Consider the following 16170-nt stretch of genomic DNA (forward strand, 5'->3'; position numbering starts at 1 on the left):
AAAATCAGGCGGGTCCTCCACTGACAAGGGGTAGGGGGTGATGCTTGTATTATCTATGTCTATGATAATATCTTCCACCTTAGTTAAAAAGAAATCCTATATCTTGTCACAGTCAACCTGACTGGTGACTGTCCTTGGCTCTTTCGGATGACTCAGCTCTCTGAGTACGTAAAAGGTCTCTTTCTGAGTATCTGCCACCTTGCTAATCCTAGACTCATAATGCGCAGTTTTAGTTCTAATAATTGAAGCTTTATAACAGGCCAACATTACTTTGTAAGCGTCCTTTGATTCAGGATCAGAAGGTTTCCGCCAAAGTCGCTCACATTGACGGAGAGCTTGTTTTTCTTCTCTCAGTTCTTGCATGTATCAGGGGGCCCCCTTCCTACTATTTGCTATTCTTTCCCTGCGGGCAGGGGCTACCTCATCAATGGCTAGCCTTAGCGGTTGTAGAAATTCTTCATACTTCAAATCTGGATCCCAAGACTGAGATCCAAGATGTATTGTCTGGTTCTGTACTTCCCTCAGCTTAGCGTCTTAGATTTTACACCAGTTCCGTACCACCCTCCATCCTACAGAACGATGTTTGGGGCAGCTGTCTACAGGGAGTAAGAGACTGACCAAGAAATGATCGGACCAACTACATGATAATTAAAATCGCCAAGAACCAGGATCTGTTGATACCTCGAGCACAGATCACTCATAACTTCTTGGAACAGATGGTTAAACAGCAGAGTTGGCCCGGGGGACGAAATACCACTACTACTATTAGACATGAGGATGTAAGTCCCAACTTAATTCCCAGAACCTCAGCCCCATCCAGACGCTCCTCTACTATTTTCTCAGTGGCAAACATTGTGCATGTAAAAATTGCAACTCCCCCTCCCCTTTTATTTCCTTGCCGATTGCAAGTCAATGCACTGTACTCGGGAGGAAGGGAGGCCACTTTATCAGGCCCTGAAATGTCCTCTGACCAAGTCTCCAGTAACGTGAGGAGATCAAGTACCCTCTCCTGAAGCAGCGTAAATACTTCTAGACTATGCTTAGGAAGGGACCGAGTATTTAGCAGGGCAATCTTTAAGTTAGGGGGTACCTCTGGACCCATGTCTCTGGCCATCGGAGTCAGCACGTGGTTCGTCTGAGGATTTATACTGCCTGCTAGCAGATTTTCTGACCAGAGCCGCTCAGCAACTGAATCCAAGAGGGGCGGCATATAGAGGGTACTATTAAGTAGGCTGAGTTCCTCCCTGGTGTAAACCAGTTTTCGACCAGTGTTCCTGGATTCTGGCCCCAGTTGGGCGCGGCGAACCAGCGGCGAGCCCGCTGCGCGCGTCTGCTGCGCGTCTGTCGCAGCATTCGTTTTAAAGGCATGGGTGTGCCAGAAACTAGAGCACTAACCTGCCTAGGGCGGAAGTGAGACGATTGCTTTCTCCACTCAAACAGCACCAGCTGCGGTGGACCGGAAAGCGGCTCAGCAATGTGAAATGCGGCAAGACTAGCAAGTAATGGCCAATCAGGTATACGAGGATACAAAGTTTAAAAAGAATACAAGTTTATTTTTGATTATTAAAAACGCATTTTAAAACTCACAAGTACTGATGAAATTCTAGAGAGCTGTGGTGTAATCGGCGCGCATAAAGAAGACTAGCATCTGATCCCCTGCACGTCCGTTGCAGCATTGGTTTTAAAGGCGTGGGTGTACGAGAAACTAGAGAGCTAACCTGCCTAGGGCGGAAGGGAGCCAATTGCTTTCTCCACTCGAAAAGCACCAGCTGCGGTGGACCGGAAAGTGGCTCAGTAATGTGAAATGCGGCAAGACTAGCAAGTAAGTGCCAATCAGGTATATGGGGATACAAAGATTAAAAAGAATACAAGTTTATTTTTGATTATAAAAACGCATTTTAAAACCCACAAGTACTGATAAAATTCTAGAGAGCTGTGGTGTAGTCAGCGTGTATAAAGAAGACTAGCATCTGATCTGCTGCACTTCTGTCACAGCGTTAGTTTTAAAGGTGTGGGTGTGCCAGAAACTAGAGCGCCAACCTGCCTAGAGCGGAAGTGAGCCAATTGCTTTCTCCACTCAAACAGCACCAGCTGCGGTGGAACGGAAAGCGGCTCAGCAATGTGAAATGCGACAAGACAAGCAAGTAAGCGCCAATCAGGTATATTGCCATACAAAGTTTAAAAAGAATACAAGTTTATTCCTCCAACCTCTAAATGACGCGGGGGAACTAAGAAAAAGGCAGGCTGAATATTTGTCAATGACTTCAAATCAAATCAAATCAGGCGTTTGTTAAAGCGCAACTACTCACCCAAAGGGTCTCAAGGCACTGGGGGAGGTAGCAGGTTCCAGTCCATCAAGTGGGGGTCTGTCGAAGAGCCAGGTTTTGGGTTTCTTGCGAAGCTGGGGAGCGATGTTGTCTGTATGAGGTGGAGCGGAAGGGCGTTCCAGGCTCTGGCCGCGAGGAAGGAGAAGGAGCGGCTTCCCGATCTGGTCTTTCTAGTGCGTGGGACCACAGCGTAGGATAGCTGGGCTGATCGTAGGGTCCTTTAGGGTGGGTGCAATTTGAGTCGGCTGTTCAAGTATGCTAGTCCGGTGCCCATGATGAGTACTTCTGTTTTGTTAGTGTTTAGTTGTAGGCAGCTGTTGTTCATCCATTTGGCAACGGCTTTCATTCCTTCTTGAAAGTTGTGTCTGGCGGTATTGGGTTCTTTGGATAGGAAGAGGATGAGTTGGGTGTCGTCTGCGTAAGGCACAATGTTGACCTGTAGGTTCTGACGATGGGGGCGAGTGGAGCCAGGTAGACAGTGAAGAGCGTAGTGCTGAGGGAGGACCCCTTGGGGACTACGCAGGTGGTTGGTGTAGGGTCCGAGAGGAAAAGGGGGAGTCTGACCTGCTGCGTTCTGCCTGAGAGGAAGGAACGGATCTAGTCGAGGGCATTGTCTTGGATCCCTGGGTCATGGAGTGTGCGTATTAGGGTGTGGTGAGAGATTGTGTCCAACGCCGCCGAGAGGTCGAGGAGGATGAGGGCTGCTGTTTCTCCTTTGTCCACTAGGGTGCGGATGTCGGCTGTTGCGGCGAAGAGGGCGGTTTCCGTACTGTTTTTTTCTGAAGCCGGATTCGAGTCGAGGATGTTGTGCTCTTCGATGAATGTGGCGAGTTGGCTGTTGATGGATTTCTCTATGACTTCCCAGGGAGATGGGTCTGTAGTTTTTGAGGTTGGTGGGGTCCACCGAGGGTTTCTTCAGGAGGGGGTGGATCTCGCCGTGTTTCCAGTCATCGTTGAACGAGTCGGTTGCCAAGAAACGGTTGATGGTGTGGCAGAGCGTGGCTGCGATGGTGTCGGCCGCTCTGTTGAAAATGTGGTGGTGGCAGGGGTCTGTGGGGGCCCCGGTGTAGATTGACTTCATCGTCTTCAGTGGTGAGGGCTGTCCAGTTGTCGATCGCTGGCTTCAGGGTGTCGGGGGTGGTTGGTGAGGGTTTAGTGTGTTGGCTGTCTTTGTCGAAGTTGTCGTAGATGCTCTTGATTTTGTGGTGGAAAAGGGTGCTGAGTTTGTCGCAGAGGTCTTGTGAGGGAGAAATGTCGGTAGTGGGGTGGGCGAACTCCTTGATGATGTTGAAGAGTTCTATTCTGTTGTGTGCGTGAGTGGAGATTCTGTCTTCAATCGCTTTTTTTCTTGTTTTTCTGATTAGTTGTTTGTGGGCGTTGGTGGTGGCTTTGAAGTTGTGGGTTTCTGTGGATTTGGTGTTCCTCCAGGCCTTTTTGAGGCGACGGCAAGTGCGTCTGGACTTTTGAAGTTCAGTGGTAAACCATCTGGCTTTCTTGGCGTGGGTGTTGTTGTTTTTCTTCAGGGGGCTATGGTGTTGGCGCTGTCAGAGATCCATCTGTGCAGGGTTCGGGCTGCTGTGTTGGCGTCGTCGTTTTCCGCGATGGTTGGGGTGGAGTTGCTGAGTGATGAGGTTAGTTGGTCGTCGGTGATTCTGGTCTAGTTTCTTCGTGGTAGCAGGTGCTGGTGCCTGTGGATGGTGGGTGTTCTGAAGGTGAAGTGGACGCATTGATGGTCAGTCCATGGGAGTTCGGTGGTGTGGCTGAAGGTGATGGAGTTTCATGTTGTGAAGAGGTGGTCGAGGGTGTGTCCTGCTGAGTGCGTGGGTTCAGACACGATCTGGCAGAGTCCAATGTTGTAGAGGTTGTCTAGGAGGGATGTAGTGCTGGGGTCCAGTTGGTTGTCAAGGTAGAAGTTGAGGTCTCCAAGTAAGGTGTCGTTGGTGGACGCGATGGCATGTGGGGAAATGATATGCGTGATGGAGTTGGCAAAAAGTCGGCGGGGTCCAGGGGGTTGGTAGATGAAGGTTCCTCAGAGGGTGGTGGTAGGGCTGGCAAGTATCTTAAAGTGAAGGTATTCCATCAGGTCTGTGGGCTTGTCAGGGAGTGTGCTCAGGCGCAGGGTGGATTTGTGGACAATGGCGATTTCTCCTCCCGGGCGGGTGGGGCGGCCGTACCTGGAGATCTTGTATCCTTGGGGAATGCCGATGGCGATGTCTGGTCCCGAGGTTTTGTTGGTCCATGTTTTGGTGAAGAACGCTACATCTGGGATGGTGCTGTCGAGGAGGTCCCAGATTTTGGTGGCGTATTTGTGGAGGGATCGGACCTTGAGGAGGATGCATTGCAGGGCCTTCGGGTCTGTGGTCTAGGCTGTGCTGCAGGTGTGCCAACAGTGGTGAAAGCTGAAGGGTCCGTGGGTGTCGGCTGATGATGCTAGCTTGCAGTTGTTGTTAAGTCTTAGGTTGAGAGCGTGGAGTGCCGCTGGGTCATAGCATTGGCAATGCGGAGGTCCAGGGTTCCTGGCGCTGGTAGCGATCGGGTCGCGGACAAGCGCAGATGGGCTTGCCTTTGCACGCCCACTGCGTACGACCGCCATTAAGTAGGGGTTGGGGAGGGCTAGACAGCTGGTAAGCGGGGAGGGGAGCTGGATTGGGCTGGCCACGTTGGTCGTGCTGGGGGGAAGGGCCACAGGGAAAAACAGGCAGAAAAAGGGGAGATGAAATCAGTGAAAAAACAAGTGAAAACGGAAGAAAGAGACAGAGGGGGAGTGAAAGGGATAGATTGAAATCAGTTTAAAATGAGTGAAAACAGAAGAAAGACAAAGAAGGAGAGTGAGAGGGGGAGATTAAATCAGTGAAAGAATGAGTGAAAAATGGAGATAAAGAGTGGAGCGAGAGAAAGGAGACAGAGGTCCATTGGACCACGAGGGATGAGCGCAGGTCAAACCTGCGGGTGGAAGAGAGCCTCGAACACCAACATTCGAGAGTGCAGGGGCTCGGGGTGAAAGTTTATTTCAACTCTCCTCTAAATGAAAGCTTGTGTTTCAGTGTTAGAAATGCCCTTTTTCAATAGTACTCCGGTCTTCTGTTTCTATTGATCCTTATTGCAGTATTTCTGTGAGAAAATAGTCGATGTTCCTGTTTTTCTTCTAATTCTTTTTTGCTAGTTGCTCTTCCTCTTACATTATTACTATTATTTGTTACATAACCCATTCTTTTTATTCTCTCTGGTGAATGTCAGAATAATTTACACAATTTTAGGGCCTTCATGTCCCCTTTCCTCCACTTTTTGTTAGCAGTATTCCCATATAGAGAGTTTTAACGTTGGAAAGTTTACACCCAATGGTCTCCCTTAAATATATACTGACAGCCCATCACTAAAAACCAACTTGCAATCTCAACTATGCAAATGGTAAAAATCTCTGCGTAAGTTTTGATTTCCTCTCTCACAGAATTGGTCCAAAGCTGATTTTAAACAAAACCCTTCAATTCATTTAAAACAAAAATGTTTAAATATTTATTGCAATTTCTCATTCGTCTTCTAGGTCAATAAATCTACATTCCACCTACCAGAGACCAATAATGCAAAGAGTAAATTCTTCATTGTGGTACTTATCAATACAAAGGGGCAATGTTTTCTCTTACAACCCAATATGCGGGTCGATCTATACAGACCAGCTTATTAGTTCATTGTCCATGTTGTTCAAAACTCCACCTTTTTAAAATAATTGCATATTCTGGAAGCCCATCTTGGCATAGCTTTTCACAGTTAGCTTTTGTAGGGGTTGTAGTTACTTTTGAATGCAAAGCAGAATTTATGCACTTGGAAACATCATACCACCCATACCAAATTGCAAGAAATTGTTACTATGTGCCCTTCAGACTGTTCACCTGCCTATAGACTTTAAGCAGTACTCATGAGCCCACATAACACTATAATCATTTCTGTACCTTAAATTCTACACGACCAGTGGCCTGCAACCCATAAGCTAAACATTAAAGATGTGCTTGTGTGCTTTCCTGTACTCCTATATATTTTTATGCCCGTGACTACGTGGGTTATTTTGAGTCTGGAATGGGAGCATATCCAAATATCGGTAGGGCTTCTGGCCCGCCAAACATACAGTTTTCATGTCTCATTTGAAGCTAGGTAAAGTGCCGGTTTTCCATCAGCGAAGCCTCAGCTATCTCCACAAGTGGAAATCCTTGACTAGGTAGCCCATCTGTCACTAGGCTGCCAAGTCGTAGTGGTGGTAACCCTGCTCCAAATCCACCCATGATAGTGCATCTCTTTGGTTACAGTACACACATTTCTCAGCCGTTAGCCTTTTTCAAAGACCCTCTTACTCTTAACACATACTTGAACAATAAAGCCTTACCCATCATCCTCGATAGCCTGACTTTTAACCTCTAGAACTATGCACAAAATAATCTCTTCTCTCAATTACCAGCTCAGGAGGCACTTACCAATGTGTGTATGCCTTCTACTCACTCACTTGTTAACTCACCCAACCTCATTGTGGTCATCAACTCCAGCAGGCTACCCTAGATCTATCTTCATGTAGCAGCCTTCAAGTAGTTGACACTCACACTATCTCCAATACCGTACACCTGGACATAAGCTCAACCATCCTCATATGTTCATGTTCAATTACCCTGACTCCATCCCAGATTAGCTTAACCCACTTCACAATAACCTCTCAAATTCATTTTGTCCCAATCATTTTGACAAGTACAGTAACATTGTTATGTCTGCCCAGATGTGTATTTCCAACTCAGGACACTCAACACTTGGACACCCAATGGTCACCCTTGACCATATTCAGACAGCCCATCCCTGAAAACCAACTTGCAATCTCAACTATGCAAGTGGAAAAAGTCCACGCCTCAAACACCTAGAAACTTACACATTTTTAGTAATCACCCTCATCATGGATCTGGACAAATATTATCAGAAAGTCATGTCTTCTCTCCATATAAAACCCAAACACCTATTGCAAACTCCACAGTGGCTTCTTTCACCATTCTGCACTACTACCTCACTCACACTCACACTAATAGCTTTGCTAAATGATTTGCTCAAATATCCTCAACATGTAATCCTCACTCACATTACCCCCCACTATACTCCCACCGCCTCCTCATCCTACCTGCTCAAAGAACCAGAGCTTACGTTACATGTTTGTATGTGAAACATATCGTAGTCAGAAATATCTTATGCTATAAATATAATGTCCTAAATATTGTCTAGAGCCATGATAGCGGAGATAAGTGTTTACAAAGGTACTGTTGCATGGTGATAGAGCGCTTACAGCACTCTAAATTGTATGGGTGCATTATACTCATGGTTTAAACACACTCACATATATTTTATCGTTTGCAGTAGTTTATGCTTATTAAGATGCATTTATTCACGCTATATAAGTATTGAAATTTAGTGTACACATCCAAGCAGGATTTTACATGTATTAGAGACAATTAGAATTTCTGCATGCATAATGTGCAGGATGACATTATAACCATATAATGTAACTGTGTTGTTTAAGTTGCGTGCACAGTAGGCCAAGAATTGCAGGATGTTGTTGATTTCAAGTCTCCTTGGTTGCTCAAGAAATAATTAAATGAATCCTTTTTGTATGCGAAGACAGTATGTTCTCATCCTACTGCAGGTGCAGGAATTCAACCTCGTTATTCTTAGCTTTAAAGAGATACCCGGAATGTCTTTAAATATGACTGAAAGGTGGGAAGGGAGGATGCCTTCCGTGCCTGGCCTATCTGAAACCCAAGGCCACTGGAAGACAAGAAGAACTTAATTAAGCCCTCTATGGAAATCTATTGAAAAATATTGCAAGTGAACCAGTTCATCATGTGACTTATTTGGGGGGGGGGGGGCTGAACTTTTTGTATGATGCGCAGGGACAGAAAAAAAAGACAGACTTCTTGCATTTTTCGGAGGAGAAGGAGCATCTTAGAGCGAGCTCCATAGCCTGAAGCTATCTGACCCATTTGACGTGAGTACTTCTTAGGAAGTCAACACATGCTGACACCTTTGGGGTATGATATAAGGGAATTAGGCAGGACCCTCAGTGAGACCAGTGTAGGGAAAGATACGTTTGTTTTCCTTCCTCATGAAAAAGGATTTTGACTCAGCTTCAATTCTGAGTTGCATTTTGATTTTAGAGTTCATCACATTATGCCTCTTATGCCGAATGAATTACCTTCGTAGATTTGGCTCTGTATTGATTTTCATGTACTTATATTTTCTGATTTTAAGGTGTGTTTACATTCAATTATTTTTGGCCGTATAATAAAATCAATAAACTGAAATTCGGAGTCTGTGGTCTTTTAAGCATGACTACATTGTAAGTATAATCTTGAATTGTTTACTCCCCTCAACCACTTTTATCAAGCAAATAAAAGACCATCTGTGTTGAATTTAGTAGGGAGGGCAAGGACTAAATTTAGCGTAATCAGGTTGTAGACTTTCTATTAACTCCAATAAGGATATTTTTGTCAAACATATTAAGGCCACAATATTTTTGTCAGATAATATTTGATTATGGCATTCTGGTACTGCATCTTTCACATCCATCTCTGCACTTTCCCCTACCAAGCTCCTTTTGATTTTTAGGCAAACCAACCCCCTTCTGCCCCGAAAAATATAAAACCCATGGTTCTTTCCCCTCTAGCTCACTTAGCTCACATTTAAAACTGTCATTTCTAAAAGACAAGTACATCATTTCTTTAATTTAGATGTAGTGCAACAGCTTCTAAAACATGTATTGCTGATCCCGCATCTTATCTAACCACAGTCATTCTTTTCCCCTGCTATCTTTCTTCTTCAGAATGCTTGAACAGTGTGTTTACAATAGGCTCCCCTTATGTCTCTGCTAAAACAATCTTATTGAGCCTTCCCATTTATTTACTATACTATCAGCTTCACAGAAAAGCCCCTAGTAATTTTTGGATTTGTAACTTCTAATTCCTGCCCATCACAATGTACTCTCTTATATTCTCACCTTCCTCCACTATGCATCTGCCATTGATATAGTGAATACCTAGTTTCTGCTTATTATTATCACTTCCTTATCTTAACTGGCTTCTGGTATAACATGTACTCTGATGACCCTTAAGTATTGTTCTGCTTCTCCTGTCCCACCTCTCATCTGCACGCTTGTTTCTCCAAATGCCTCAAAGTTAATTATCACTGGATGGTAGTGTTCCGGCTAATGTTCACATTGTCTATCAAACAAACTCTTTATCTTTCTGCCACCATCAACCTCTCTTTTTCTGTACTTCTCTAATACACTCCTCCCTGTCAACCTAGATCATGTCCTCCCAGTCAAATAAGTTGCAGTCAAATTTGTATTCTCAAATGAGTTTGGACTTCTTTATTTTACAGACATTTAGAAAAGTATGTACTTGCCTTCCATTCAACACATCAAACAATCTCATAAATGTGCTGTAATTAGCAAACTGGACTACTGCAAAATCTGACTTTTGGATCTTCACCTATATGCCCTTACCCCCACAAACAAAGTTATAAACATTGCACAATACGTTTTTTTCACCCTTTTGTAACATACACCGCCCTCCCTCTAACATATTAAAGCAGTTTTGCTCCCTGTCCCAGTTCAAAGCCCTAATCTTGGCCCTTAAAAACTTTTGATGATGTTCCCTCTCTGACCAAGCGAATACCCTTTCCATCTAAATTCCAACCTTTACCCTCCACTGTGTGCAATTTCATTTTTTCTTCCTACCTGCTCAGCCCTCTCCACTGGAGTGCTCTTCCTTATTACCTTCCTAATGCATATATACCTTCAATGTTCTTTATATTCATTACGCTACATCTAATTCTGCATCTCTAATGCACTTCCCTATATCTCACCCTTTACTTCTCAATATATCCTCTACCTCCACGCTCTGACTTATTTCAAATCTCATTCTACTACTCTCTCCAATGCACTACCCTATTTCTAACCCTATACCTCTCTCAATATATCCTTACCTCCACTCTCTAACTCATCCCAAACCCCATTCTACTACTATGATCCCCAAAACAACCCTTTATAGACTTGTCCCTCCTCTACCCCTCCTTGCATCATCTCCAACCTCTTTTACTATTCAGATCTCCCAAGCAAGTCTTTCTAAACCCTTTCCTCTGACTCTGCCCCTGCACCTCCCCTTTACTCATCCCAAACCTCCTCTACTGCTATGATCTCCAAATACACTTGTAGACGCTTCCATCTTCTATCCCTCCACAATCCTTTTCAATCCAATTAACAGACTCACATGTACACCACTCAAAATAATGTAATATTTCCCTATAATTATTCCCCACTAATCCTGTGTGGGTTCCGAAGTAGCGTACTACCTGACAAAAAAGTGCTTCAATACCTCATCAGGGGTAGCAAGCTCTATATAAATGCAAACCCTTCCCTCATCTATCCCTCCACTATCCTCTTTCAATCCAAATAACAAACTCACATGTCCACCCCTCAAATTAATTTCACATCGCAGTATACTATTCACCACTAATCCTTTTGGGGTTCTGGAGTAGCGTGCTACTCGCCGAAAAGCACTTTGACTCCTCGTCAGGGGTAGTAAGCGCTATATAAATGCAATTATAATTACAATATTCAACTGCACATGTTCATCTAATGATGACACACCTGCTGGTCTATGCAACTGATGTAAATGTATCATACACTTTGTACTCAGTATATGCTGTTTCATGCAAAATAAAAAAATAAAATAAATATTATTCTTTCTTTCAGAACAAAAAGAAAAAGAAGACAGATTTTGTTCCATACAGAGATTCCGTGCTCACCTGGCTCTTGCGGGAAAATCTGGGTAGGAAAATGGTTCTGGTCCCCTCTGTCCTCTGTGTTCTGTGAGGTTGACACTAGATGTATAAGGAGCCATGTTGATCTTGGTGAGGTCCCTCTGTATGAAAGAAGTCTGGGTCATTCTCTGTTTCTCCCACACATGAAGTGGTCTTTGCACTCCCTATCTTTCTGCAATGTAATGATGAACTTTCTGAGCCCTACAATTTACTATTGAGAGAATCCTTGGAATGGCCCCTAAATGTTCCTTTAATGAATTACCTACCTCTAATCAAGTTCTCTTCCTATATTTGAGATGTCTCTATGGGTCTAGGTATCATTTTGAATATTAAGTTTTAGAGTCTATAGGAATCACTCTAGGGTAGTGAACTTTTAGGGCTTTATATGTTCATTTTTACTGTAGCCATACCAACCTAAACATGTACAAAAATGTTCTGTAGGAACCTGTTGTCATCTTTACTATTAAGATACAATATCTCCCCTTTGTATAATTATCCCTTATGCACCCTTTCCCCTTTCCCTTGTCCCATTTCCCTTCCCACACATCTTATCTGGTAGTTGGTACTTTCTGTCGGGGTTTTTGCCAGTTAGGCTATGTGGTACGGCAGAGAACTGGAAGGCTTGGTGTGTCATATATGGAGAGGACTGTATTTCAATAAATACAATTTCTCACTCACATATGTGGGGGCCAATGTCATCACTGGCAAAGCAGGTGGGATAGTCAGCCCTGCCAAGTACCGTGCATCAGGGGTTGGACTATTTCATGTTAGTGCTGGTGTCTGCATCACCGCACTAAATGTATTGGTCACGTATAATTGTGCCCCTGGGGACCACCCAAGTATGGGAGGCATAGGAGGCACACCCAGGGAAGCTGCATTCCGAGCTCCAACAGATTTTGACTTTTGAAAGAGGTAACGCTTTCACTGATGGTTTTGGCCTGCCCCCAGAGTAGCTATTTTAGTGGCTACAATTTCAGCCAATGAAAGCCTGCTTGTGAAGCTGGCCCAACCCTCGGGCTCAACCAATGAGAGCAGGAATAATAGGGGTCCAATCTGAGGCTACTCTGCTCCCTGAGCATTTCTAAAGGTAAATAACGGGAAGCTCCACAGCACTGTCTCTGCAGCAATTGTGTACATCCCTGTCTCAGGGATCTCCAGCAATCTATCCACCATGCCAGACATCAATCCAGCTACCCAGGCAAGGCCCCTGCCAGATGACATTAAATTGGGTCCCAACAATCCCTTTAAAAGAGCGAATTCACCTTTCTGCTCCAGAGTGAGTTCTGTGCGACGCTGTCACAGTATGCAACAATTAATTTATGTGGTAGACTGTCTTCTGGGTGGTGGTCTGTTATGTGGGAAGGTCATTAAAAGCATTTCTTTGAAATCAACATTAGTCTTTTTCAAAAAATGGCCTTAGATTTTCTAAATGTTGCAATAGTATGTGTTCTAACAACTAGTCGAAAGTATTTTTCTTTTTATGGCTGTTAAATATGACATCATGAAATATGCATAATGTTACTATAGAATACAATGATCAATGAGGCAATGTGCTACTCTTATATACAACGGTTCTTTAAGATTTATGCCCATAGTGTAGCACAACTACAGCATTTTAATTGTGTTGCTTACAACTGAGCAAGCACAAGGAGATGATGGACGGAGTGCTGAAACTTTTCAGACACTCGTTCCCACTCACAGATCAGGGTTAAATCCATCATCATTCTTAACCTCACTTTGCCACCTCACTTTAGACCCAGCTATGTGCAAATCAGTCTTGACCCTGTGCATCATGGGAACAGTCCAGCCCGAACTGCCAAGCCAGGTCTTCCCTGAACTGGAAACAAGCATACTGGGACCAGTTTTGGGGTAACACCACATATGAGCCAGGCTAGCATGAATCCAGTGGCAAAGTGAGCAAGTGACCCACGTCTGAGCATTCCCTGCCAACTTAGGGTGAACAAAGCAAACACAAGGAGATGATGGACGGAGTGCTTACACTTTTCAGACACTCGCTCCCAGTCACAGAACTGGGTTGAATCCATCATCGTTCTTTATCTCATTTTAGTACCTCAGTTCAGTCACAGCTATGTGCAAATCAGTCTTGACCCTGTGCCTGATGGGAACAGTCCAGCCCAAACTGCCAAACCAGGACTTTCAAGAACTGAAAACCAGCATCCTGGGACCTGTTTTGGGGTAACACCCCTCATCAGCCAGGCTAGCTTGAATACAGTGGCAAAGTGAGCAAGGGACCCATGTCTGAGCATACCCTGACAACTTAGGATAAACAAAACAAACACAAGAAGATGATGGACGGAGTGCTGAAACTTTTCAGACACTCGCTCTGAGTCACAGATCTGGATTGAATCCATCATCGGTCTTTAGCTCACTTTGCCACCTCAGTTCAGATCCATCTATATGCAAATCAATCTTGACACTGTGCCTCATGGGAACAGTCCGGCCTAAACTGCCAAGCCAGGACTTCCCTGAACTGGAAACAAGCATCCTGGGACTGGTTTCGTGGTAACACCACATATGAGCCAGGCTAGCTTGATTCAAGTGGCAAAGTGAGCAAGGGACCCACGTCTGAGCATTCCCTGCCAACTTAGGGTGAACAAAGCAAACACAAGAAGATGATGGACGGAGTGCTGAAACTTTTCAGACACTCGCTCTGAGTCACAGATCTGGGTAAATCCTTAATCGTTCTTTAGCTCACTTTCGCACCTCAGTTCAGACCCAGCTATGTGCAAATCAATCTTGACCCCGTACCTTATGGGATCAGTCCAGCCCAAACTGCCAAGCCAGGTCTTCCTTGAACTGGAAACAAGAATCCTGGGAGTGGTTTTGGGCTAACACCCCCTCATCACCCAGGCTAGCTTGGGGGGTGTGGCTAGGAGGCCGATGGAGCAGGCTCCCCTCATTCATCCTGAATTAGCGCGATACCCTGGTGGGCTGGACGGTGCTGGGACCTGGCAGAGGAGTGCTGCGCTTGCCGGACACTCGCTCAGCTGTAAATTAGGCATTTGACCGTTTTCTCTTGGCGGAGATCCCTGGCTCCGGGGCGGCGCAAAATGGCGGCGGCACTACTGAGGGAGACCTGAGGCCGTACTGCAGGTGGGTGAGAGCTGCCATCAGAGGACAGGTCACCGTGCATATCGGTGGGGGCCCTTGCTGGGGCTCCTGCCGCGGGCTGGATGAAAAAAAACACCTGAGTCTCAGAGTGGGGAAGGAGAGTGAGCTCTGCACGTCGGAGGCCCTCAGCGGGAGCGGACCGGTGGGCGGAGCGGTCTTTGCCTGGAGGCGAGATGCTGGGAACCCGGAGGGCTGAAGCAGCGCCGAGAAGATGGGTGTCGGCGCGGTGGAGGAGCAGGTCCCGGACACCGCTGCAGAGGCTGGGACAACACTGGGCCGACTGAGGTGAGGTGGGCGCGGTCGAGCCCGGGCCCCTGTGACGGTGGAGGCAGCCCCTGTGGAGTGGAGGGAGGGAGGGGTATTGGCAGGAGCACTAATATTGTTGAGAATGTGGGTTCATCTCCCGAGTTCGAAGGACTGGATGTGTGATGACTCAGTGAAAACAGTGGGAGCTGCATTGGGATAATCTATTATAAGGTCAGGTCTTAGGTACGATGAAATGTTTCTTTTATTGAAAGCATGCTATAACTTTGTTCTTTGAGAATTTGAAGTGCTAATGATTTGTTTGTATTATTATTGACTTATAGTGACCCCCGAAGAAGGGCACGAGGAGGCCCGAAATGCATTGTTTTTTTTTATCTGGAAAATAAAAGACTGCTTGTGATGGACTTCTTGCATCAATCGTATTCTTTCAAGAAGGCCTGGATTGGCACTGTCTGAATGCAAGAAACCTGAAAATTAGCACTTGACCCGATTGTGGATTTTTGGATAAATGAGTGAATCAACGTTTGAGAAATATGAGTCTGAATATGGTTAACAGTTGGAGAAAATGAAGATTTGAAAAAGATTTTGAATAAATGTGCACGCTAAGATGCGGCACGAAGCTGTGCATTTGGCATAGGGGCTATCAAGTCCCTCATTTCACAAGCACTTTAATTAGTGGACAGCATATACCAGGCCAACTTCCCACAGACACCAGAATCAGCTTCCAAGAAGGAACGAAAGATGTTGCAGCCTCAGAAACCCATCCACCCCGACGGACCATACCTGGAACCTCAGCATCATCCTAGACTCCTCCCTCACCATAAACACCGTTGCCTCCACCTGTTTCAACCCCCTCCACATCCTCCGCAAGACTTTCAAGTGGATCCCCCCAAATGCAGAAGGACCATCACCCACGTACTCATAACCAGCAGATTAGATTATGGCAACCCCCTCTACGCCGGAATCAACAAAACTCTGATACACAAGCTCCAAACCATACAGAACACTGCAGCCGGACTCATCCTTGAAACCCCACAACACAAGCAAATGACCCAGCACCTACAGGACCTCCACTGGCTCCCCATCAAGAAGAGAGTGACCTTCAAGCTACTCACCCATGCCTACAAATCCCTCCACAATATCGGAACCAAATACCTCAACGAAAGAGTCTCCTTCCACGTATCCAAAAGAAACCTCCACTCCACCGACCTCACCCTGGCAGAGACCCCAGGCATCTGCAGAACCAGAGCAGGTGGATGAGTCTTCTCCTACATCGCTGTAAAGACCTGGAATGAGCTCCCTATCAACACCAGACGCTCCCCCACTCTGCACACCTTCAGGAAGTGCCTCAAGACCCGGTTCTTCAACTGATCCGGAGGCCCCCCTCCCAGTGCCTTGAGACCCTCACGGGAATAGCGCACTTTAAAAACCCCTGAATGATTGTTTGATTGATGTATGCACCAAACAAGGATATCTCTGCTATGTTTCAGCACCTACTCCATTATAGCTATGTAGGAAGACCCTTTTGTTTTGTGTGGTAATATAATTTTTTTGCTGGTATTCAACAGACACCACTGGTAGTTACAAGACATTCACATACAGTTCT

General features: G+C 45.5%; 1 protein-coding gene across 1 annotated transcript in view; it reads left to right on the forward strand.

The window, feature by feature from the left end:
• KIF1A (kinesin family member 1A) overlaps nt 1–16170 on the forward strand; it is a 2072061-nt gene that overhangs the window by 568356 nt on the left and 1487535 nt on the right. The window contains exon 11 of the mRNA XM_078667093.1: nt 11101–11176. Within this exon, the coding sequence (XP_078523219.1) occupies nt 11101–11176 (76 nt within the window). The remainder of the gene's footprint in view (nt 1–11100; nt 11177–16170) is intronic.

The sequence above is a fragment of the Lissotriton helveticus genome, chromosome 11, assembly GCF_964261635.1.
Source record: "Lissotriton helveticus chromosome 11, aLisHel1.1, whole genome shotgun sequence".
Lineage (NCBI taxonomy): Eukaryota > Metazoa > Chordata > Amphibia > Caudata > Salamandridae > Lissotriton > Lissotriton helveticus.